The sequence below is a fragment of the Mchenga conophoros genome, linkage group LG11, assembly GCF_057382185.1.
Source record: "Mchenga conophoros isolate Kocher_MC1m ecotype Shallow Benthic linkage group LG11, M_conophoros_male_GT1.1, whole genome shotgun sequence".
Classification (NCBI taxonomy): Eukaryota; Metazoa; Chordata; class Actinopteri; order Cichliformes; family Cichlidae; genus Mchenga; species Mchenga conophoros.
In genome coordinates this window covers 33,436,071-33,461,118 of record NC_140536.1, presented here as the reverse complement: position 1 = coordinate 33,461,118, position 25,048 = coordinate 33,436,071, and the positions used below count along the sequence as shown (strand labels likewise).

General features: G+C 39.8%; 1 protein-coding gene and 1 long non-coding RNA gene across 3 annotated transcripts in view; one reads left to right on the top strand and one right to left on the bottom strand.

Annotated features, from left to right (window-relative positions):
* Nucleotides 1–1,300: 1,300 nt before the first annotated feature.
* thsd7ab (thrombospondin, type I, domain containing 7Ab) overlaps nt 1,301–25,048 on the bottom strand; it is a 211,001-nt gene continuing 187,253 nt past the window's right edge. For both annotated transcript variants that reach the window (XM_085292562.1, XM_085292561.1), the window contains 6 exons: nt 19,750–19,923; nt 16,099–16,197; nt 14,362–14,444; nt 11,407–11,620; nt 8,112–8,199; nt 1,301–3,275 (listed from right to left, as the gene is read on the bottom strand). In XM_085292562.1, the coding sequence (XP_085148688.1) occupies nt 3,185–3,275; nt 8,112–8,199; nt 11,407–11,620; nt 14,362–14,444; nt 16,099–16,197; nt 19,750–19,923 (749 nt within the window). In that variant the 3' untranslated portion in view covers nt 1,301–3,184. The remainder of the gene's footprint in view (nt 3,276–8,111; nt 8,200–11,406; nt 11,621–14,361; nt 14,445–16,098; nt 16,198–19,749; nt 19,924–25,048) is intronic.
* Nucleotides 18,844–22,082, top strand: LOC146564658 (uncharacterized). Its single transcript, XR_014894440.1, has 3 exons — nt 18,844–19,033; nt 19,758–19,912; nt 21,959–22,082. It is a non-coding gene; the product is annotated as an uncharacterized LOC146564658 (long non-coding RNA).

The following is a 25,048-nucleotide window of genomic DNA, read 5'->3' as shown; positions in this document are numbered from 1 at the left end:
CATTGTTATTATCTATCTATTATCTTGGTTTACTCAAGCATCACTTTTGATCATGAAATTGTCAAGAAAAACAGTAAAATGTAGCTATTTGTCAAATAATACAAAATACTTATTGCTTTTAATGGACACAATCCCAGTGAGCTAGTTATGTGTAGTTCGGCCGCTCTGCATATACACAACTATTTGTTATATAAGATCTGATGGAGTACAGAGAGTCATACCTCCTCTAAGTGTATTGTAATCCGACTGTCAAAAACAGATTACTGAGTGTTTTAATGTCTTGAGAGGGTAAAATATTTACCTACTTTATGTGCCCCCGTTTCCTTTCAGCTCAGTGTAAAGGTCTGTTGTGGTCTCTCTGCTCTCCTCTGTTCTCTGTTTTGTTACATTTATGTTCCTGCAACCTACATTCTAGCCACCAGGGGGCGGAATAAAGACATTGGTCCTATAGGAAAATGGCTCAGACCCCAGTTAACAATTCCCTGATGGGTTTATTGTCTCAGTCACTCATTTGAGGTCATGTTCAATAAAACCACAGGTAATCTAAAAGGTCAATGTAGTTGCCATGAAGTCTCTGCCATGAAGGTTTGTGAAGTCCCTGGATAAGATTTATACGGGCGTCATGTTTTGGTCAGTATGACTACAGATATCTGTGTTTAAGGCCCTAATGCGTAGGCTTCACCTTCCAGACTCTGAAACATCCAGGGACTGTAGGGAAATTAGCCTGTATGGCTAAATCTGACACATGAATTTAAGAAGTTTTGTTAATTAATATGCATTATCCCTCTTAAATAAGTATAAACATAAACATACATTCATCTTTTACGCACACAAAGAGGAGCAGAGGAAAGGGGATAGGGTGAGATGACCCACTGTGGTGAGCCCTAACACAGCGACAGAGATCAAATCTGAGTGTTTTCCTATAGATTTCTATTGGACCTGAAGGCATTTTGCAAAACAGGTATCGCCCCCCAGTGGCCATTAAAAAGAATGCTGGTTTGAGGTACTTGTGGAGTTTTCAGATCTAGACGCTATGCCCGACTGAAACTAGAGTCTATAACAGCTGTTGAAACCAGTGAGTAAGTTTAAGGTGGCTACATCCATCTCTTTTGTACAGTTTATGCACTGAAGTGTGTTATTGCCATTAGAGTGCTAGCAAACAGGGGATGGCTATGATGATGGCTCTCTAATACAAAATCCAGCCTCCAACTCCTTTAACGCCAGTTTTAAGTATTTTTATTTGAAGGTTTTCTTCCTTAATGAACATATAAAGAAAGTAATAAAAAAAAGACTCCATAACTTTTCTCTTTGTGTGTTTACAACCGTGTCCGCATTTATTTTTAGTATTTCTTCCCATACATATAAACAACCTGTACAAAATGGCCGACTCTTCATCTTTTTCCGCTTCTTTTTGCTTTCCTTTTTTGTTTGTCACAACATACAACTTGCATCATGGTAACAACAATCAGCAATATCATACACCCACTTTGTAATATTCAAACTAAACGTTTTCTGTGCAATACAAAATAAATGTACACATACTTTGATGTTTTTTTCTCCAAAAAATAAAAAAATTGCTGTTATTTACAAATCCAACAAAAAGAAGTAAACATTCTCCACACCAGTTTTGCTTTTACGTTGAACTCAGAAGCGTGTTCTCTTATTATTAACATATTGTATACTTGTTTGTACAGATTGTTTTCTTTTTAATATTTCATCTTCGTTTCGTGTGACTGAAAACAATAGAGCACCTAAAATACTTACTACATGAAAAAGTTTAAAAACTGGTTCGATCCATCTACCTTTTTTTTTTTTTTTTTTTTGTCTAAACATACTGTAGTGTCGACGTTTGCCCCATTCAAGTATTAAACTGTATTAGAGGACTGTTAGTATTCAGTTATCGTCAGTAAGGCAGAAACGACATTTGCATGACATGAATGATTAAAATTTTGCAGTGTCCATTTTTTTATTACTTACTGCAAAATTTGAGTGTTTGCACATGATCTGTTGTATGTAAAGAGTTAAAAAAAAGTATTTAAAAAAAGAACTTGTAAAGCAGGCGATCAGTTAATACCTGCTGATATCGTAGTTGCATCTGGGCAGAAATAAAGTGATGACACCAGACGAAATCTACAAACCACAAAAGCGACTTTACTACAACCAAAAAGTCCGATGTTTGTGAGAAATAAAATCTATACATATATTTACTTGAGATTCACACCTGTTTTATCGAACGTGACACGTCTAAACGTCCCTTCCTGTCGCTGTTGCTTCCCTTGTAATGTTCTCGTGTTGACTGAAGCTGTTCCTCTGCTTTATGTTTTTGTTTTTTTGTCTGTGGAAGAGGCAGTGTTTTATGGCAATAGAAAGTAGAAGTCACATGTGCATATCATGCTGCACTAATATAGTGCAATGTAGTGCCTGAAACAAAGCAAGGGTGGAGGCAAGCAGGCAGGCAGGCAGTAGTTTCCATGAACAACTGATTGCAGGCTACTCCTCCATCAGCATCATACAGATCGGTTTATCCCACAAACACAGGCCTGTGTGCCTCTGAATCAAGCCGAAAAAAAAAGAGAGGGAGAAGTAATGCCTCCCTTTTGTTCAAGACCGTAAAAGAGATTTGAGTCAAAACCCAGTTGAGGATTGAGAAAAAGGAATCCAAACCTTTTTATGGAGATTTTCCTCTCCCTCCTCCTCTTCCCTGCGGTGACTTTTGGCAACGTGCGAAGCGTCAGAGCATCCTAAGCCCCCAGCTACTCAGCATTTTTAGGGACAAGCAGAAAAAGCGCGGGGGAAGAGCTGGAGCCTGCGCTACCATGTTCAAAGACAGCAGGAGGGCTGGCTCTGTCTTCTGCACCCAGCATTTCCAGTGTCTCAAACAAGTCTTTCAATATAGAAATACTGGTGTGTAGGGGGCAAAAAAAAAAGGCATTTCCTTGAACACGCTGGAGGTCATAAAAGCTCTGCAAAAAGAAAATAGTCGAGAAAACAAAAGAGGAGTGAATGAAGCTCTACTTGAAATGGTTAAACCCCACCAGTGTCTCTGCTAAGAGGATTTCCCGTCATTTCTGCGCTCCGTGACGTGTCCATTCACGCTGCAAACATCCATGTCGCTCACTGTAATGGCGTGATGAAGTGGGTCTCTGTGACAGGTGAAGTGCTGGGTGAAGCAGCTCGTGGAGGACTACATGTCCGTGTCCCCGTCGTAGGCGAGAGTCAGAGGTTTTAGTCGGTTATTCTGCTGTCTCTGTCTCTGAGGTCTCTTTGGCTTTTTGCTGTATGGAAAGATGAAAACGGGGTCAGAGTGGCACTTGAAAGATTCTCCGAACACAACTCTGCTTTCACTCTAATCATGAAGTGTTTGGGTAAATGCGATGGCAGTTATGAGACACACAATGCAGGTGAGGCGATGTCACAAACAGGGGAGGGAAAGTGTTTTGAAAAATGCAAAAGATGTCCATATGAATTGTGTTTTGCTTCCTAATTTTGATTTGTAGTTTCAGGGTTTTTTTGATAATCTAAAAAATACCTGTTCCCAGTTTTAAGCTGATAGTGAACCTTCTCAAGTATCTCTAGTCCACAAATAAATTATCAATACTTAATGTAACGATAGCCTTGATCTCTTTTGTTCTGAATCCCATGAAAATGACAAAACCAACGAGACTTCCTAAAAACCATTAAATTATTATTTAAGTCTTAATAAAAACATTAGCAATTGTTCAAAAGTAGTTCTTCACTTCTGTTTTTGACCTTAAAAAAGGATGCAGATATTACATCACATCATAAACTGTGTGTGTGCTTTTTTTTTTTTTTTTAGACAATCATGGTGACATCTGGCATAAGTAATGACAAAAGTTCTGCAACACAATCAATAAAGAAAAAAAGACCCATACCTGATTAAATGTGGCTAATTTACCCATATAGACAATTTCCTTGGGAACGGCCATGCCTTGTTTTGATGACTCCCTGGATGTCCCACTCTGACCATTAAACTGGGCACTCAAATCACATTTTACTACAAGCCTCATTCACCCAATGGAGTAGCCTGATCTTTTTGGTAGAACAGCTCATCTGGCAGATGAGCCGTTCAACCTGCTGAGCTACCTCTGCTAGTGTTGTGATTTCCTTAATTTTTGGAGAAAGAGCACTGAGTGGCCGGGAGCCAAATCATAAGATTAAAGCAGTTGGTGAATGTTTGTGGCTAAAATACTCAGTATGCTGGCCCAGGATAGCATGTATCACGGCTCAGGTGGTTTGCTTGAATGCTTTCATGCTTTTTTTTTTTTTGGGGGGGGGGGGGTAATAATGTGACACTCTGGGTCATGTCTGGATACCAGGATCAGATTACTACTGATGATCCTTGAAATGAAATTTAGGTCAGTTTGAAAAAAGCTAGTGAAAAATCGCAGAAGAGCAATTTAAGTTGTCAAAACAGGACTGGCCGATGATGATTTAAAAATGGTCCAGAGTTTAAATCAGGTATGGTTTTATTTATATAATATGGTTCTACTCACTCAGTATTTGATTGCACCTTATTTTAGGCTTCTGTATTTCAACCATGTCATCATTGGTTCTGAAATTTCATGGGATTCAAAATCTGACAGCTACAAAAAACCTCCTAACAAAATAAAAAAACTACAAATCAGGTTACCTTAAAAACTAAAAAGCTGTAGAGCCCAGACTACAGTCACTGTACTGGTTAACAGGTTTTAAACAAACAGTTTTTTTTTGTTTGTTTGTTTTTGTGAGAAATGAGACTCATACATCTCAGTTTAAAAGGATGAAGAGCTATTAGTGAGTTAATATGCAGAGAGACGATCACATGCCCGACCTCTTCTACCAGAGAGGAAAAAATCTTCTAGATGAAGCAAAGACACAAAGCTTTTCTCTGAACTCTCAGTGCTGCTTAAACATCAGGGTGTGTCAAAGTAATGAGGTGTGTAATATTAGACATTTTCAGAAGCATCTGATATCCCATAGAGAACGGCTTTTGAAATCATTAAAGCCAATATTTAGTTCTGCTGTGTATTCTATCATTTAACTTCTATTGTTAAGATTTTTTTTTTTATCTAGTTTTAACTAGAAAAAAAAAGTCTAATTAATATTTCCTCCCACAGCCAGAGTACGAGAAATGTACCGAAATGCTTTTTGAAGCACTGGATTTGGTGAGCACAATCAGAGGAACACTCTAGGGAATTTCCTGTGAATAGTTTTTCTGATGAAGAGCTGATAAAATCGCTGCAGAGTAAACGACAGCAAACGTTCAAGCAAGCAGCAAAAACGTGTTCATCAAACACCTCATCTGTAGTGATGCGTGATCACACTACAGCTGTAGCTGTGTTTGTTCTTAATAACAAAGAATCTTTTTCAGTTAAACGATTATTTAAAATAAAAGAAGAAATTAAATAAGGTTAAAAAAATGGTCATTAAAATTTCCTGATGTTAAAAGTGACACAGAGCGTGTTTTAGGCCAAATCGAAGCAGAGTATATAAGCCAAAGAAAAGCACCAAAGGTTGATATTAAATTTATTTAACAAAATACTGATTGCTATTTGAACTTCTTATCTTCTTATCCTACTTTATAGATTATGGTCTTTTAAAGTAAAGGAACACAGAGGAACAAAGAGTGTTTATCTTGTAACAATATTGATTGGGAAGGAAATAAAGGGCATGTGTTGCTATGGTTCCATCTTTGTCCACAAGAGGGCAGCGTGACATCGTTTTATTAAAGCACTTCAGCCTCGTGGAGATCTAAACCTGATTTAAACCTTGCCTGGAGTTAATACTTAAATGTCTCTTTAATGTCATCTCAGTCTGCTCATATTCTGCTTGGAGTTTAAACAAGACGATTATTCCCACACATTAGTATTAACCCTCGTTTAAAAAAAATTAAATGAGAGAAAAATAATTTTACACGAGCTCTGAGAAGTATGATGAAAGTATATGATGGTGAAGAACATGTCCACTGTAGCAATGTTATTTTTAATGTCATTTTTTAAACATTTGAAGTGTAACTTTTTTCTTTTTACCTTTTTTCCGCTCTGCTAACAAGTATTCACACATAAAAAGGTTTTTTTTTTTTTTAATACATCACAGTTTTGTGATTAACACAATCTCTCTAAGTTGAGTTTATGATATTCATGGATAACTTTGTTTGATAACCTAAAACAAATAAGCTGTAAAATAACTGCATTTATTCAGCAGTGCAGAGACTCTAGCATTTCTAATTTCCTGTATTTCTGTGAGGAATCAAATATTTTTACTAGTTGAACTGTTCAGTTTTTCATACAAACATGTAACAAGCTTATGAAACAGTTATTGATTTAAACCTAACTGTGTATTAAGAAAATTATCATTATTTTTGTCCATGTCTTTATTTGAAGTTGGGTTTTGTTTTTTTTAACTTTTTGAGCCCTTATTTTGGTTTTTTAAAATATGAGCTATAATGCATGGGTATATAATGTAACTTTATTGTCTGGGTCAGATTTAAAAGGAGTTCAGAAAAGCACAATACAGCCATATGGACATCCCAGTCTCATAAAAATAGCATTAATGCAGATGTTATTATTTATTTAAGCTGAGTAAAATGTTTTTCATGACTACTTTCAGTTTAGTTTTGTAACAATGGTGATTGTAACAATCGTGGCTTACGTTGCGTGAATGTAGCCGCTGTACCTTTCTTCTTTATTGAAATCCTGATGGGAACAGTTGAGCTGAGTGTTTTTAATGTTGCCATCTTGGTGTTTTAAAACTTTATTTTTGACTTTCCAAAATAAGCATCGTATTGTATTCACTAAGACTTGAATCTGGAGCCTTAGAACAAAAAACGAGTGTTTTCCAAGGTCATATAAGAACAGAGCGAAAGGTTTTTCTCCCAGAAAGTTTCAGTTTGTCTCTTTGTACAGTCAGAGGAGTCGCCTCCTGCTAGCTGTTAAAAAAGAACGCAGGCTTAAGGCACTTACACCATCACTTCACTCTTTTGACCTACAAGCTACGTCCGTCTACACCAAGTCTGTGGGTGGTAGCTGTACTTTTGAACTTTGGCCAGAGCTGACCTTTTCTCTGCAGTTTTTCAGTGTAAGCTGACCGCCTCCTGGCTCTTACTTTTTGTTGAGTGTACAGACACAGAAGTGGTTTCAAGTTCTTATTCAACCTCTTTACTCTCGAGCTGTCTTCTGGGATTCATGTTTAATATCTCCTCGCTATTTGTGATTAGCTGGACCTGATAAGTATAAACGTCATCATTTAACAGGAAGTCATCATGTTGTTACAGATGTTACATTCTTTGTTACTAAAAAAGTGATGTCATATAGCGATAGTAAGCTTACTTTACAGCATACAACAGGGTAACCTGTCTTTAAACACCAATGTTTCGTGGACTCTTTCTTGTCCTAAACAAATGGTTGACATCACGGGGGCTCTGTCATATATCTTTTAGAGAAACACTATGGTTTGCAATCAGCTGTAATTATAAATTGGCTTTGTGATGTGTGTAGATTTACTTGGAGTGCGTGATTATAATTAAAATAAGGCAGTGGGTAGAGAAAAGGTCAGGGTGACTTAACATCAGTGTGTCTAAGAGCGCTAAAAGATCTCTACGAGAACTGAGAGAAACATATTCTGGGTGGTTTGCCCTCACCTGGACCAGCACCTTCACTGAGCCAGTCAGGCAGGACATGTGACAACTTGACAAAGGTCACAGGGAAAGCTCAGGGACTTGCAGGTACTTATACTGAAGGGTGTGTCGGGGTGGGGGTGAACCCTCCACATCCTCTTTAGCTGCTGCTGCTTTGAGCTAGGTCTTGGCAATCAGGGCAGGTGTAAGTCATCTCGTGTGCATTTTGGCCCATCCACACTGCCGTCCCATTGGCATCAGACTCTTGGGCCTTAAGTGTGCGATGCACCTTAGCACAGTAGCTGCTGCTCTCACATGGGAAGGGCATGAAGCAAGCAAAATAAGTAAAGACAAAAAAAATCCAAAACCAAAAACAGGAATGATGTGAGGGAGGGGACGCTTGAACTCAGAGTGGGTGGGGGGTAAAAAATGTTAATAGTTTCATGAATGAGGATGAGGAGGATGATTATAGGGGAGATTAAACTCATCAACTCACCAAGCTAGGTATATCATAGACACTATGAATATGAGGAGCACAAAGGCTCCAGCTGCTACACCATACACCCACATCTTCAGCTTCCCATCTGTGGAGGAGGAAGCTCGTCAGTTTGTCTGTTTACACTTTGACATGGAACCAGAAGCCATTAAAAGGACTCTGTGAAGATTTCTGCAGTACTTTATAACAGTTAGGGACACACTGATCCAACTTTTTCCAGTTCCAATATGATAGAGAGACACTGGCTCAGAGTATCTGCCAAAACTGTATTGATCCTGTGACAAATTAATAAGCTATATTCCTCACTCTAAGGAAGAGACTTGGACTCATTCTTTTATGCGTAAGGAAATTTAATTAAATTTAATAGCCTAAATAAAATAATAATATATTTTTATTCATCATGCACTAGTCTCCCTTCAGCTCACTGTGAGAGTCATTACTGTATATTGCTGTGATTTACAGCTGCACCAGCTTCTGCTTTCCAGCTCTGATGTGAGTGCATCACCTCTCATACAAACATGAGCATCCTGAGTGGAGTAAAGCTGACAACTACTACTTCTTTTTGCTGTTTCCTTTAGAGGTCTCCACAGCGGATCATCTGTCTCCATCTCACCCTCTCCTTCGCATCCTTTTCTGTCACAGCAGCCCTGCGTCTCCTCTCACACTACATCCATGAATCTTCTCTATGTTCTTCCTTTTCTCCTCCTGCCTGGCAGCTCTATCTTCAAAATCTTTTGTCCAGTATATCAACTATCCCTCCTCTGCACATGTCCAAACCTTCTCAGCCTTTCCTCCTTAACAAGTGAAATAATAATAATCTGCTTTACCACACTGTGTTAGATTATTTTATTAATAATAAAAGGCTGCCAATGAGAAGGTAATACAGAAAGCACTGTCGATGTTGGAGCTTTTCAGTCGTGTCAAATCACTCAACCACAGTTTGAGGTGAAATATGTCTAAACTGGTGATGCTTTGCTGTTACTGTTGTAGCTCTCCTGTTAACAGCTGCTGATGTGTGGTGTAGTAATCGCAGACAAACATAGAATTATTGAACAGACTGACCCACTGTCAACAATACCTGATCCTGCTTTGTGAATTAGGATTGGACTGATATAACATCCGATTCAAGTATTGGATCAGTGCATCCCTCTAATATCAATAAATAAATAAATCACATAGCTTGTGGTTTACAGTGTAATATCCTGAGAGTCAGGTACTTATCTGGGGGCATAGTGGAAGAAAACAAGGCAAAAAATACCGGGAATGAGAAACCAGCGGAGCATGTTGTTATCCATAAATGGTGCTCTGTGTATTTTCTCAGGGTGCAGCAGCTTTTGTCAGATGGGCAGCGAGGAGCCAGAGCCTGACGGTTAAATGGGCCAGGGGCTGACTTCACACAAGTGATCTGTGATCATTGCTTACAGACTGCAAAGTGTACTAGTGTCCATTTCCCAAACTACTGTCACTCGCAGTCATGTAAACATGTTGTCTCTTATTTTTTTTATAATTAGTAGAATGTGTCAGAAATAATGGAGTGATAATTTATTAACTCTGCAGGGGGTAGAAATAGACTCAAATAGACTGAAATATTAAATGAAATCTGAATTTTTCCTTTATAGAGACCATGTCTCAAACAGAGCTGGAGCCAAAATAAATCTCGGCACTGTAAGAAAATATTTTTAGCCAATTTAGTCATTTAATTTAGAATAATAGATATTTTGTCAGATTACGTTTTGTTAAAACTTAAAGAACCCCAGTCGTTTTCTTTCCAAGCTCCTTAGACGAGCACAACTCTGACGTCAGACCAGAAAACCGAAGCTGGCACATACAGGACAAATCAGTGACGCAGTGGGGCATTATAACTGTCAAACACGCACCCATCATCTTTTTTTCTTTTTCCAGCTTACAGTCGTGTTTATGCAATTAGTACCCTGTAAGTACTCTGTGTGTACTCAGTAAGTATGCGGCACTTGCAAAAAATATTGAAGTGTCGATTTCTTAAACATGCCCAATTGCTTTTCTCTTGTTCCCAAAGTTGACCTGATCACAGTGCAAATCACAAGCTATATAATCTAGTTGCATCTTTATTTATATCTTACTGTAGTGAAGTATAACAGCAAGCATTGTATTGCAAAACAAGCAAGCATATGGAAGATAAACAATGCAAAGGTTACTGTAAGTGATGGTTTGTGGATGTGGAAGTGTTTGCTCCTGAGACACTTTAACTCAATCTGTTCTGTGCTCTCGCATCCTAAATGGTTCTCGCATGCATCATCAGTCACAACACTCCGTGCAGACGCCGCTCTCAAACGTTAATGTAGCGGAAGTCAAGAGCAGGTAGGAAAGCTTCATCAGTGCATCCAAAAGGACTCGTGTGATATTACATGTTGGTTTTATTTCATACAGAGCTGCAAGTACAAGCTAACATTAATTCAGCACTGTCAACACTAAATCCGCCCAAACACACTGAAAGTAAAGCACGTCCTGCTGTTGTCATGTGAAAACCTCTCAGCTTTATGTCTTAACTTCACTTCAAGGATTATGTGGAGCTCTGTAGGTTGGAAAAAGTCAGACGCTGGACTCGGAAATCTTTTCCCTTCAGCCACACTAACAGAAACTTGAAATGGAGGAGTTTTTATTATTCTCTGCACATTCTTTACTTTACAGATACATGTTTACCATCACTGTAAGCAAAGGCTTGCTTTGGAAAGGATGCAATAGTTGTGCCTACATTCATTTTTCTATAGAAAGAAAAGCTTGTAAAGCAGCACTTTAAGTAGTTCCCCAACACATGGCATTTTAAAGATTAAATGGGGGTGCTGTTATGGTTTTTCTTATTTTCTGTCATATCACTGCATGTCAAAGATGGGGGGAGTTTTTATTTTTAAAACCAGCTCTGGCTGTTAGCACAGCAGCCTCATACATCTGCTGTTTGTGAGAAGCCGTCAATCAGAGGAAAACTGGCTGAAAGTGCAGGTGGCCTAAAAACAGGAACCAAAAAGGTTGTTTTAAGATGGCGGATGAACTGAGGGGCTAGACAGAGGCCATGTATAAGATAAATACGGATCATTTTGACCTGTGAAACATACAAAATTACTCTAGTAGAGTCCAAGAAATACAGTATAGAGGTGCAAATGAGCATTGGAGAGGTCTTTTAAAGGTTTTCACTTGACAGCAGCAAAACAATTGTATTCTCCTTGCATTTGTGATGTTTGTTAACACTGACGATAACCTGTAGTTTGGTAAACAGTGCTATGAATCTGCATAAGGTGTGATGAGTGTGTGATGGTCTGACCTGGTCCATAGGGCTGCAGGTACCAAGTTCGCCCGTTGCGTCCGGGCTGGATGGTGGTGGGCAGTGTGGGGTTAATGGCACGACTGGTCTTCACATCCCCTTTCTTGTCCCCTGCTGTGGGGATCTCCAGGATGGGGATGGGGGCACACTGGTCCAGCTGCCCAGTGGATGACAGCACTTCTGTGAAGCCTTCCTCGCACATGCAAATACCAGCCTGCAGGGGGCAGCGCAGATTCATATATGATTTAAGCTGGAGCGACAGTACAGTGCTTGGAGGGATGTTAAACAAGCTAATCTCAAAGTGAATTAATTCATGAGGAGTGTTCAGAAGAGTCCTGGCTGGTATGGCAGCATGGCCGACCTGTTACTGTTCGAAGACAGGTTTAACTGCTGCACTGAGGCCACCACGTGTTGACATTTCTCATTCATTTACAGTCAATCAAGATAAAAGCACAAGCTTCCAGACAAATCGAACCATTTCAGAGCTGTTTGTGACCTGCTGTAGCCTCATTCCCATATACCGTATTTTCTGCTAATGCCTGTTTCCAGTTCAGCAGGAACAATAATAGTCTGTGCTGCAGATGGAGGGCCATTTAAGCATTGCTTTGCACCCAGAGTCACCTGCTGTATGTTCACCGAAACAGTTACAGTCACAAGTATGACCCCAGGTTGGGCATTAACCCCTTAAATCAAAGTGTGTCATATTTGATGCATTACTTTTTGAGAACTTCTACATCATCAGTGCTAATCCCCCTCCCCTGAAAAACCTCAATAAATTGCACAATTCATTTTTAAGCAATAATTTATAAAAAGCCAGATGTAGCAAATATGACAACAATTAAGAATCTCATATGCAAATTAATATTTAATTCAAAATGTCAGAAGGTTCAATAAAACCTATTTTAATGCCTTGCTCAAAGGTATTTTAAATGTGGTAAATAGCGAGGGCTCCTAACTGATTTCTCCAGCTGTCACCAACTTATTAACAAGATTTAAACTTGTACTGTGGATGTGGATGATTCGCCAACTAGACAATTAAATGTTGCTGCCCTCACTTGTCAGCAACAGAAATACTACTCTGTTAATCTACTGTAATTATTCGTGTTTTTTATTAATGCACACAAAGTAGAGAAAGAGAATACCTGCAGAGCTCTATGGTATTATAATGTCAAAAATGAGCATTTGTATATGAGCTGTGCTGACTAAACTGGCAATGCATAATGCATTGTGCATAGACGTGCGGAAGGAAAGAAGGCTGCTGTCGTCACTGCTAATGTTAGGTTACGTTGCCAGGTGTAGCTAACGTCATGCATGTGCAGTGTTATGCACAGTGGCATTTGAAATAAGCTGTGATTAATTCCTCTTAAATATACATGTGATTTGTGTACAGACAAAGTTTAACTGCCATTAGATTTTGCTTAAACTGGACTGTTTTCTGATATTTATGGTGCCAAACTGGGTAACGCTTGACTATGTTTGACCCTCAAAGTCCAGTTTATTTGACTGGTGTAACTAATAATGGATTGCATTTATATAGCGCTTTTCTAGGCACCCAAAGCACTTTACAATTCCGTTATTCATTCACTCTCGCATTCACACACTGGTGGAGGGAAGCTACAGTTGTAGCCACAGCTGCCCTGGTGCAGACTGACAGAAGCGAGGCTGCCATGTCGTGCCATCGGCCCCTCTGGCCAACAGGCGGTAGGGTAAAGTGTCTTGCCCAAGGACACAACGACCAGGACAGAGAGAGCTGGGGATCGAACCGGCAACCTGTAACCGAGCTTCAACCCCCTGGACCACGGTCGCCCCCGTAACTGGTGCGTACGGTACTTTAGCCTAGCCGATTTGAAGAGGTGGGCCAGGTCACAGTGAGGTCAGACACTTGCACACCTAGTGTGGTCAGCCAAGTGTGGAAGTCCGATGATTTCTCAACAACTGCTGGCTCTGTGAAATTCGCCTTAAGTAATAATGTATGTGAGAGGACAGTTTCTCACCAATTCCAGAGCAGCTCCAGTGTGGCCACATAAAAATCAAAGTTTGAGATGCTTAGACAGACTGAAGTGTACTCAGGACTCGGATCGTTAAGCGCAGTGTGAGCGCAGGCCAGCAGGAAAGTGGGGACGGGGTGCAATGCAACCAAGCCTAGTGTGAACACAGTCTTTCACTTGGCTAGTCAGATATTTTGTCGAGGTGTAATTTCATCGTCGTCTTGGACGCTGCAGTTTGTGACACCACTGAACTGCCTTCTCCACACACAGAGGTGTTTTTGGTATTTAGTATGCCCTCACTCATATTAACAGGGTTACAAAAATATATGAAACACCCATCAGTGTTATGTAATCCAATCCCACAGCACAACAAACCTTCAGAGTGACCATAAACACCTGTCTGCAAAACTGAACATTACTACCACGATGAAGAGAGGATTTACTGTACGACTGTTGTCTTACACTGCATTAGGTTTTAGCTGAGTGTACCTAATAAACTGTGTGAGTGCAGTTTTTTCATCCTCGTCTGGGGATTGAATGGGTGACCTCAGAAGTCCTGACCCTGCTTCTCATCCGATCGTTTTGACCCGATTATTCAGCGGTTACGTAAGGCGGCTGGCTGTACGAGCTACTACAGCTGGTAACCTGCCTTCATTGCTAGGTCAAGAGTTGTTTCTAAAAGCTATTCAAGCCTGGAAAATAGATCACTCTGTGGTTTGCCAGCTGCCGTGTCTGTGAGACAAAAACTTATTTACATGATTTTGATGAAGTGCAGTTGAATGACACTGTGGAGCAATGGGTTTTACATCTTCCTGCTGCTATCATTTTATTCCCTGCTGCATTCAAATTCAATTCAGTGTGTCAGTGTTTGCACAGACATTCATCCAGGAAAGCTGTGCTTTAGGGTTTAGGAAAATTGCTCTTTTATTTTTGAGTTTATTGTGATATGAGGACAAAATCCACTCACCTCGCTGCAGAAAGACTTTGGCATGAGGCAGGGCGGGTCACAGGAGCTGTTGTCCTCTGGAGGGTTCATTGGAGGACAACCTCCTGTGAAAGAGACAACAGCATCAGATTGAGTACATTTTAATACGATCACACGAGCACAATCGGTTCGTCTCCACGTTTAAAACGTAACACTTGGGGTTATTTCACAGCATGTACTTTCATCTGCAATAATAACTCAGTAAATCCAATGTTTCCAGGTTTATTTTAAAAACAATTTTATGTGTTGATGTGTTAAACGGAGATGAAAAGCTGTACCGGCTTGCCATCGCCCACCACCTTAGATCAATATAGAAATAAGCGCCTAGTTTTTTTTTTTTCTTCAGTTATATTTCTGACATTTTGTGTAAATTTTACCTCCTACATAAAATTGCCACCAATGGTTTAGGCTTACAGTTGAGCTTAAGAGCGGCTGCAACCTCCAGTTTCTCACTTTAAAGAAAAATTCAGCTGCTCTATTTATTATGCACACTACTGTAGGACAGTGTTTTCTGATCTCTTCTAGCTCGAGACCCCTTTAAAGACGACTAAAGCGTACTTGCAAGTCCTTGACAACAGTTTGATTTCTTAAGCTCAAACATAATGTAATTTTAATGTTTTTTTTTTTCATTTTATTTATAGATGTGAAGTTGAAACAATTCTAATCAGTTGTGTCATTTAATAAGAACACATCCAGGAAGTTATAATCAAAAAATGTAAATATAACAACATGGGCATTGAGAAGTTGCAGTTAGTTTTTTTTATTTTATTTTATTTTTTTAGGTTTTTTGGGATAAAAAAAAACACTTGATAATAAAATCATCAGAACAAATAATTATAAATGTGATCATTAGTTGCAGAGACTCCAAAAACTAAAGTCAAATGGTTAAAAAAATTGACAAAAAAAGAAGAAGCAATTGAACCTTCAGCAACTCTGCTGCAGACCTCCAGACTCAAAGTAGAGCAATTATGCTTTTTCCCCCCCATCCATCCATATTTTTATTTTATACTAGAACATTTTTTTTACAAGACTGTCTGTATAATGGTCATAATAATGCTTATTTCTCCCATACTGCTTCAAAGAGCTTCAAAGCCATCTACTTGTCACTGCTACGCTGATGATACACAGATGTGCTTCTCTGTTGAGACTAACAACCTCAGCAGCCTCGTCTACCTCAGTGAACGATTTGATGCTCGTACTTAATAAAAAAATACTAATATTTACTAATGTTTCAAAATTCCTCCACCTCAGTCCTAGCATAACTGAGCTTGTTGAATGAAGTCAATCATGTGATCGGTCTGCTCATCAGAAATGTCAAATCTTCTGCTAAAACAAAACAAACCTTTGTATTATTTTGGCCATTTGAATTTTGCATTCGCTCTTTTTTTTTTTCTTTGATCTTAAGCAAAAATCAAACCTTTAATGTTCTCATTTAATCCAAAGGTGAGCACACTTTTGAGGTTGCAACTCCTAAACAGTCCTCCAAAGCCCACCAGCTCAGCTAATCTGTGCGGTTTGTTATTTTCTTTTTACTTTTTAAGTTATTTCTAAAACAAGCTGTTTTCGCTCCTCTCCCTCAGTCAGCTTTCTTCTGATTGTCTGCCCTCTTTAAAAAATGGGGTTCAAACAGCGGGTGGGGGTCATTGCTGCTGTGCTCACAGACAGCAGAAGCAACTGTGTGAAACAAATGTTTGGAGCAGCTTTTTTGGAGTTCCTTACCAGTGACATTGAGTCCATCTGAGCGCTGACACCAGATCAAAGGCCGAGTGGAATTTGGGCCAATGCTGCTGAACCATTTGTACTCGAAACATTCACCTCCTGAAAGCAAAACACAAAAACAGTCAACAACTGTGAAGGCTGTACTGAGTCAGGCAGTGGTGACCATTAATCATATGAGAGACACCAGATTAATAAAGCAGCTGCTAAGTTGTGGTTGTATAATAGGCTGCTGACACATAATATGACCGTGTCGTCTCAAAAGGGTCCAGTTCAATGTTTTAATCTTCAGTAAGAGCTTTTGCTTAATGACTTTTTATCAGTGCTATTATGACTTTATCAATATCTCCATCAGTGCAGTAAATGACTGTATTTCCCTGCGGAGTCCTGTGTAACCAATCATCAGTCCAGCCAATTCAGCCAGAGTAAATGAACAATTTAACCTTGAACAAAAGACAGAGCTATTCTCCACAGACGTGGGTACAGTATCGCTGCTCCCGTCAGTGGTACGCCTCTATCTGCCGCCGTACGGGATGAATCCTCTGCGGCTGAGAGGACTTCACCTTTTATGTACTTTACTCTTCTCATTTCTCTCTTTCTTCCTTGCTCCGCTAGAGCTGAAGTCGTTTTTCAAACGTGTTAAGTTATCATTGAATCACTCACTTCGGCTGGCACTTCCCACCATCTTTTATGAGCAGACTGGAGTTGTACTACCACAGAAACATTTCTCAGGAGAAGCGCAGAAGTTTTTTTTTCTCCTTTTTTTCTGGAGGCAGAAATAATGTCAGTAGTAGTCCCAGATATGAGAATATCTGTAAGAACTGAGAAAGGCGATGGATGATTTTCAGCCATATTAACTGAAAAGAAGAGTAATTATATTCAAGCTTTTTAAACTGACTGCATTTTCAATCACTTTCATATCAAACTGTGCCAATTGCACACATTCACTCTACAGTGGCTGCTAAGCCGCTAAGCGAGGTGCTGTCTGTACCTGGCAAAATCACGGCACCATGGTCACTAATAAGAGGGGAAGTTAATGTCATTCAGGTTTGCTGGGGCGTGCTTTCGGCTGCTCCCTTAATTCCCAGCAGGTCACTAAAGCAGATAGATCCACATATTTGATTTGGCACAGATTTACACCCTCCCACTTATTCAGGGTTGGGGACATCACTTGGAGTACCTTCTTGTGACATCCTGAAACTGGGTTTGTAGTCTCCTCCCACTCTTGAATCAGGCTCTTTGGTGTGCAGTGCAAATGTCTTAACCACAAAACCATCTTTCAAGCTTGCTGGTTGTGGGCCGTATAAAATCTAGTAACACTTTTAAACCACCATTCATTTTTAATAAATGGATTTTCGTGTTCATAAAACCTTTTTTTTTATTTTATTTTTTTACTTCTAATAATGAAATGATAGGCTCCTGCACACCTCTGCTACCCTGAATTGGACAAGCAGAACAAAAAAAATGGATGAATATTTTACACTAATTATTGCTAATGGTAGAATTTGTTACTTTTTTTTATCTTTAGTGATATAATTATAGCTTTGCAAATAACACATTTTATAATGAGATAACATTTAGGTGTGCAGGATTAACTTTGGCACATGTGAGGATATTTGAACCCAAATGTTCCCTTAATGGACCTGAGCAGTTTTTGATGTACAAACTGAACCAATCAGCTGGTGGTGATAGAGCACTATAGCACTGAAATAAAGTCTAACGTGTCTTAAACCCATTATGTACTCTATTTACTTACTGAGATTTTAAACTTGTCCAAAGTTAAATTTGTAATGAGGACTTTGTGGGATTTAACAAACATAAAAAATGTTTATGTTTGAATGCTTAAGCAGAAAAATGTTGCAAATATGGATGTTTCTGCAAATAAGCTGCAATGGCCACAAAATCCCTTATATATGTGTTCAATCAGGCAGCACAAAACAAATCTATATCACCACAGTGTGCACAGTGAGCACCCAACATTATTGTTGCCTATTTATCCATCCATAACCACTTATCCAGCTAGGATCACAGTGAGCCTGAGTCCATCCCTGCGACTTTGGAAGAAGGTTGCACTCTGGACAGGTCGCTGGTCCAGCGTGGATACGGATACTTTCTATCTCTGGTACACTAAGAATACCAGAGATATAAAGCCAGGCATTGGCATTGCAGCCAATTTAGAATCACCTATTAAACTAACATGCCCAAAATGAACAAACGATCTCTTTATTGCAAAATTTTACCAGCTTAATGAGATGATGAATTCTTGAGCTACAGCCAAAAGTGAATTTTGCGAGATGAGAATGACCTTTGACGAGTGATCAATAAATCTTCTGAAGAAAATCCTTCTAATAGTTTTGAACATAATGAACGTGTCGATGAGTCTCACATGTTTCTGGTTTCCTGGAGAATAAATGTAACTCCAACTCTGATTTTTACCTTGTTATAAATTCAGATTCAAGTTGCAAATTTCAAATTTAAATGCCTACAAATGGAGGGACTAGTGTTTCATTAAGGTTTTGCTTTTACGTCTCTGGAGCTGCTGAAAAGCAGTGAGCAGCTTTGTTGTTTTTGTTCTTCAAATTATTGTGATTATTGCATTGAAGTAAAAGTGCTGGCCATTCTGTCAATCTGCGTATACTGGAGACACAAAGCACAGTAAGAATCACTATACTGTAAAACAGAACGACTTTAACAGCAGAACAACAGTGTTGTTTTTGTTTTTCTCAAGCCTGGAGCCTCACATCAAACCTTCCCGTCCCTCCATCCCCAGCCTCTCTTTCTCCATCACCGCCTTCTCCTTCCCTGCCTCCACTCTCTCATCCTCCTCCGCCTCCACTAGTCTTGGCTGGGCCACTCCTCCCCCCATGCCTTGAGTGAAGCTGTGAAACCAGGTCATGCTAGCGAAGACTGCTGTGGGCTGTGTACAGTAACAAGGGAGGTAAGGGGGAATTACAGTACACTGTGTGTTGAGTTTTGTCGTAGTGATTCACAATGCTGCATCTAATGGGTGATTAATGCAGCAGAGGGAATTGCAGAGATCACTACTGTAAACGAGCATCTGGGTTTCAAACGTTTGAAAATCTGACTCGAGAAATCCCATCTGGGAGAGCACCAATTGACCCGGCATAACGGGAAAGACAAACAGTAGCAGTTAGTATCTTTTTCTTCTCGATTGTGTATCGGGCATGATAGGGAAGCAGCCCACTGGTTAGCACTGATGCCTCCCAGGGAGGAAAATCTATGCGACTCCTGTGTCAGATCTGTCTTTCCCACAATGTCACCATGTTGTTGTTCAGTAGGTTTCTTTCCTCTGACAGTCCAAATGCAGAGAGATAGAGGCCTAAACAGCCTGCGGGTATGACTCTGAAAGTAAGTGTCTTTTTGCGTTAACCCTCTGATGCACTGACGTGCTCTCCACTGCCTTCAACCTTTCACACCCCGAGACTGACTTCAGTTTACCCTCGCCGTAAATATTACGAATATGCGGATAAATAGAAGGAATAAATGCATCAAAGTTTGGAGCTGCTGGGCTGCAGCAAGCTAATTTGTATTCATAGAAAGTTCACTGTTCAAATAGACTTTGCTTCTGTTAATTTGTCAAACTTTCTGGCCAGGAGAGGTTGAAGCCGTCATGTTTTTCAAAGTGTTCTCCACCTGTGCAGGGCTGAGACTCCCACTCCTGGTCAGGACAGAGCAGCAGGTTTTCAGGCTCCTGGGCGAGCACGGCTCGTGAGCGGACCTGAACCGAGGCAAAGTCGACGCCGGCCTCTTTGGCGCAGATGTTGACGCACGAGCTCCAGTCTGACCACTCCATCAGGTAGCATTCACCTGCAGCAAAGAACAGACAACACGTGTCGCTTTCCCGTGACTGCTTCACTTTAAAAGGAATTCACCTTAGACTCCATTTAATTAACAGATTATTAAAACAAGCAATGATTCATCAAAAATAAAAATAATTCCCACTTCCCTTAAAAAACAATGAACTTGTACTGCTTATGTTTTTATTCTCTGATGTACATTTCTGGCACATTTTAGAGTTAGAAAACTACCTAAACACACAGAGTAATATCATCATTACATCATTCTTCATCTGTGAAAATAAATTCAGATTAACAGATAAAAATCTGAATTACAAGGTTACATTTATTTACTGCTGACCAGTCAAGTGGTAATTTGCATCCATGGCATTTTATGACTCTGGAGAACGACCTGGGGCTACCTTTACCATCTCAGTGTCTAACCAAATGTAAATGATGTCACAGTCTATGACATCATTCGTTTTTGGCAAGAAAGTAGATTTTTTGTGCTTTTATGATAAATTGAACTTTTCGCGACCACAAGAGGCGCCCCCTGCTGGCCATTAAAGGTAATGCTGGTTTAATGCTGGATGCACTTCTTTGATCTGGAAACCATCCCCATCCTTTATGCACGGTCCAAAAAATTAAACCAGTGCAGAGAAACTACTTCCATCTGGCAGCTCATCTCTGTTATGTGGATTTTTTTAAAGTAACTGCCAAATGACCTGTGCAGTATTGCAAGTTATGACCTTGAGCCAAATCTCGAATTGTTTTTTTTTCCTGTAAGGCCACGTGCAGGATCACATCCTCAGGCAGATGGCCCTTTTGGTATATTTTGAGTGAAGAGACTAAAAGGTTACTATGTTTTTGCTATCTGGGCCCTCGACCTGCCTCAGGCTGAGGCGGACAGGATCAGTAATATCTCAAACTTCAGCTCCAGACTTCACTCCTCACTCCAGTGTTTTGTCTTTCATTAAATGTTTACTATTACTTTAGTTTTATTTTCACTCTCTTATTGAACCTCGACTCATTTTGACTGTAAAAGCTATAGAAAAATATCTGCATTGCAGCTTAAGTGTGGGTGTCTGCAGCAGAAATCTGATCTTTCTCTTTGGCAGCACAGAAGTGACGCTTTACCTGTTTATCTCTGGATGATCTGGGTGAGATGTGTGCTGCAGAGATGCATATAGAATATGTATGTATATTTAAATATATCATAGTCAAGATGCTTTGAAGAGTTTAGTGAGAAGGAAGGCGCGAGTTTGAGATGCAGGGTGGCTTGGTTTTGATCATAGTTGACAACTGCAGCTTATCAAACAGTGGGGGGGAAACAGAACGTGGGTCAAAGGTTGCAGTGCATGAAAGTGTGTGTATTTGTGACTGTGGAGATGCAACCTGCTTAGATTCCCATGCCAGTCTGGGTCTTACACAAGCAACTCCTTGAATTTCCTCCCAAATCACACTACAGTACCTCCCTGAACAGAAAACAGGCTGTGCTTTTGATTGCTGTTTGATACTTCAGTGCTCCTGCAGTTTGGCAAAAGAGGCTGGACTGACTTTTTATCTAGGGCACCGTTTCTCAGTGTTTTCCATCTCAGGGACCAGCAGCCATCTGATGAGCGCTTTTTTTCCCTTCCCAAACGGAAAAAAAATCCCACTAGCGAGAAACACACACCACACTTAGAGTATAAAATTAATTCAAACTGAGATACTTTAAAATTAGTCGTGGGTTGAAACAAGGGCTGCATGTTTCTTCCACTGTATTGTAGAGATATTGAATGATGAATGATCAACGACGAGCCAAAATAGACACACAGCACTTTGGAAATGAACTCCACATTTGTATTTTGTCTCTTGGCAGACATGAGGAACAATAATCCCCCCTTCAGGGACTGCTGACACTGAAAATAACAGATTTATGTTTAAGCTGCACCATGTGAGAATACACTCCTGTTATCTGGCTCAATCGTAAATTGGGGCTTCGGTTTCTCATCTCTTCTTATTGAAATGTTGTAGATTTGCCCTATTTAACCAAAAGAAATGCTCCTGTTCACTTCTGTGTGCAGCACAATATGAAGACTGCCGCTTCACAAAACGAAGAGCACTGCTGTGGACGTGGGAGGGACAGTAAACTGTTGAACCTGCAGACCTGATGGACAGATGGAGTCCAGCAGCTGCTGGGCAGAGCACACCTGTCTGCTATGCTCCACGTTGCAAAGCTACATCAAACCCAGCATCTGACAAGCCTCCATCACCAAACCTGAAAACAACTCATCAGACGCAAGCTTTTGAAGTGATAATCCCATCTGTGAGATTTTTTTTGCTACAGTGAGGGGTGACATCTTTGGCCCTAAGCTGACATTCTGCTGTTTTTGCGCTGCGGTGCCGAGACATCAGCTGTCAGTCAAAGAGTGGTCAACAGGCTCCTGTGAAGGCTTTTCTCCTCAGAGGTCAAAATATCCAGCAACACGCGCTTTATATAGAACGGTTTTATTGATCAAAAAATACGTTTCAGCTCGTAACCTTCACAAAAATATTACAGAAAACTATTTAAAAGGTAGAAAAACTATAAGAAACCCGCCCCCTTTTTAAAATTTTATTGGTATACAGAATTTTTTTTTTAACTGTAATGACAGACATAACTGTTTGAAGATGTAGAGACAGATTTGGTTACATCTCAATCCTCGTGCTCAAATTAGAAACAATAACCATGTGACTAGAAAGGATTAGCATTTCATCTGAGTTGGTGTTTTTTTTTCCTTTTGTGCCTCCTCATCTCCTCCGTCCTTCTGCCCTGACCTGGAAATCTATCTCAGTCTCAGTGAGAAGACTGAGGAGACAGGGGGGCTTGCCGGAGGAGCTATAACCAGGTGTTTTTTTTCTTTTGTTGCTGTGCTTTCACCTGTGACGCATGAAACAGAAGTGCCACAAAACTGAAATGTGCAAATCACGTCAAAGGGGGGGGAGTTCCTCGTTTATTTAAGATGTTGAGCGATGTGATCAAACTTTCTAACCTTCAGTTCTTTGTGTAAATGTAATAAATAGTAGCACTAAATTTAAGTTTTCGTGACATTGCTATGGTGTGGCTGCTGACATTGTAAATTACAGCAGAAGCACAAAAGGCAGCCGAAGCAGCCGGCTCACACATTACATTTACTTGCCGTTGCTTTAAAATGCAAAGCGAGAAATGGAGGACGTACCAATAGGTATACTCGAAATATTACACTTTTATTTATGGTGCAATAAATAAGCTTGTGCCCTGCAGTGTGTGAGCTGTTGATTTCCCCCCCTATTGTTTTCAACCCAGCACCTTCGCTTTGTTGTTGTGGTTTTGTCTGCATTTTTCTAGTTTCTGTAGTAGAAAAAAATACCTCTTCAGACTTTTATTTAGTTCCTGCACCTTGGAAGTAAGTGAAGTTTTGCCAGAAACTATTTGTCTGTTGTCTTATACTTTGTTTTGATGACTCCTTTTGTAGACAAATGGTTACTGCTGCTTATGTTAAATACCCACTTCTATTTACTTCCAGGAAAAGTGCTTCTAGTGCAGCAGGAAAGGACCCACCACTGGTGAGGCCTGGGATACCCAATCTTGGCTTTTAAAACAACACTCTGCAGAAGTGTTTATGAGCTGTATACATCCTACAGCTGTGTTCTCAGACTGCTCGCAAGGCTATTAGGCGGCCCACGTGTTTAGAATTTATCAGTTTATTTCCATACTGCAAAAATTAGATCACATATTTGGGACAAAGTTTTGTTTCCTAACATAGCAAAATGTGTACGAGACTGGATTTATTGCTGATTAATAATGTAACCATTAACACCAACACACCTAAATGTTAATAAAGGTTGACCTCTATTAAGAGACATGGGCAACTTTTCCCTTTTATGGATAGTTTATTGTGACAAGTGTGTCACAACAGCAAAGCTCCTAGTTTATGGGTATTTAAGCCCAATGATAAAATACTTTAAACATGCAGAGTGGTGTATAAGTTATAAAGGAGAGGGAAGGGAAAGCAAGCTACTCAACTTCAAAATACCCAGTGTGTCTTTTCTGTGCTCTATAAGAACAACTTTGGCACTGGACCTAATTTAAATCAAATGTAAACAAAGGGATTTTAAATTAACCGGTACTGTACACATACAGTAAGAATAAACAAAATTCTCCCCCAGTTTTTGATTGCTGCTAAGCTCTACGACTTCTGCAGATATTTCATTTTAAAAGCCATCCAAGAGAGGAAATGGCAGACCGTGCCCTTTCAACAGCTGGGAAACATTTATGAGAACATCTGTCCAAAAAGTACTAAAGTTCATTGACAGTCACAGTGAACAAAAAAGGGCAAAATGCATCAGGCTATAAATACTTAATCAGTGTTTTATGATATAAATAAAAGTGTCAGCGTGATAGGGCATGGCTCTATTGTTACAAGGAAACCTTTAAAAGCTGAGCTCTACATTAGCAGCAACAATCATCAACTATTTATTAAAATGATCAAATCAACAGGAAAATATACTAAATATACATTCACTGGCCACTTTGTTAGGTACACGTGTTCAGCTGCTCATTAACACAAATGTTTAATCTACTAGTCACATGGCAGAAGCTCAGTGCATTTGGGCTTGTAGATGTGGCTAAGACGACTTGCTGAAGTTAAAACTGAACATCAATTTGAAGTGACTTTGAATGTGGTATGGTGTATCTGAGAAACTGTTGATCTGCTGGGGTATTGCTGCACAACCACTGGAAAATGGTCTGAAAAGGTCAAGGTAGGTCAAGGTAACTTTATTTATACCCATAGGCAAGGTAAATTTGCTTTACAGAAAAAATGACAGCATTTGGCATCCCTTTAAAAACACACATACCTAGTAAAGATATAAACCTCACTGTGGCACATATATAGTAATTTTAATATTTCGAATCAAAAACAGTTCTTATTTAATTCAGTGACAGCAACGGGGACAAATCTATTTTTATAACGCTTTGTCCTGCATCTCGGAAATAGAAACCTCCGTCGTGAGGGAAGAAGCTGAAATTCACCCCTTAGAGGATGGGAACCATTTTTAAGGATTGATAAAGCCATCCTCTGTACCAGCTTAGAGTACAGGGACGCTAAACAAGACTGTGGCTCACCTATCAGACGGCTGGACCATCTCACTAT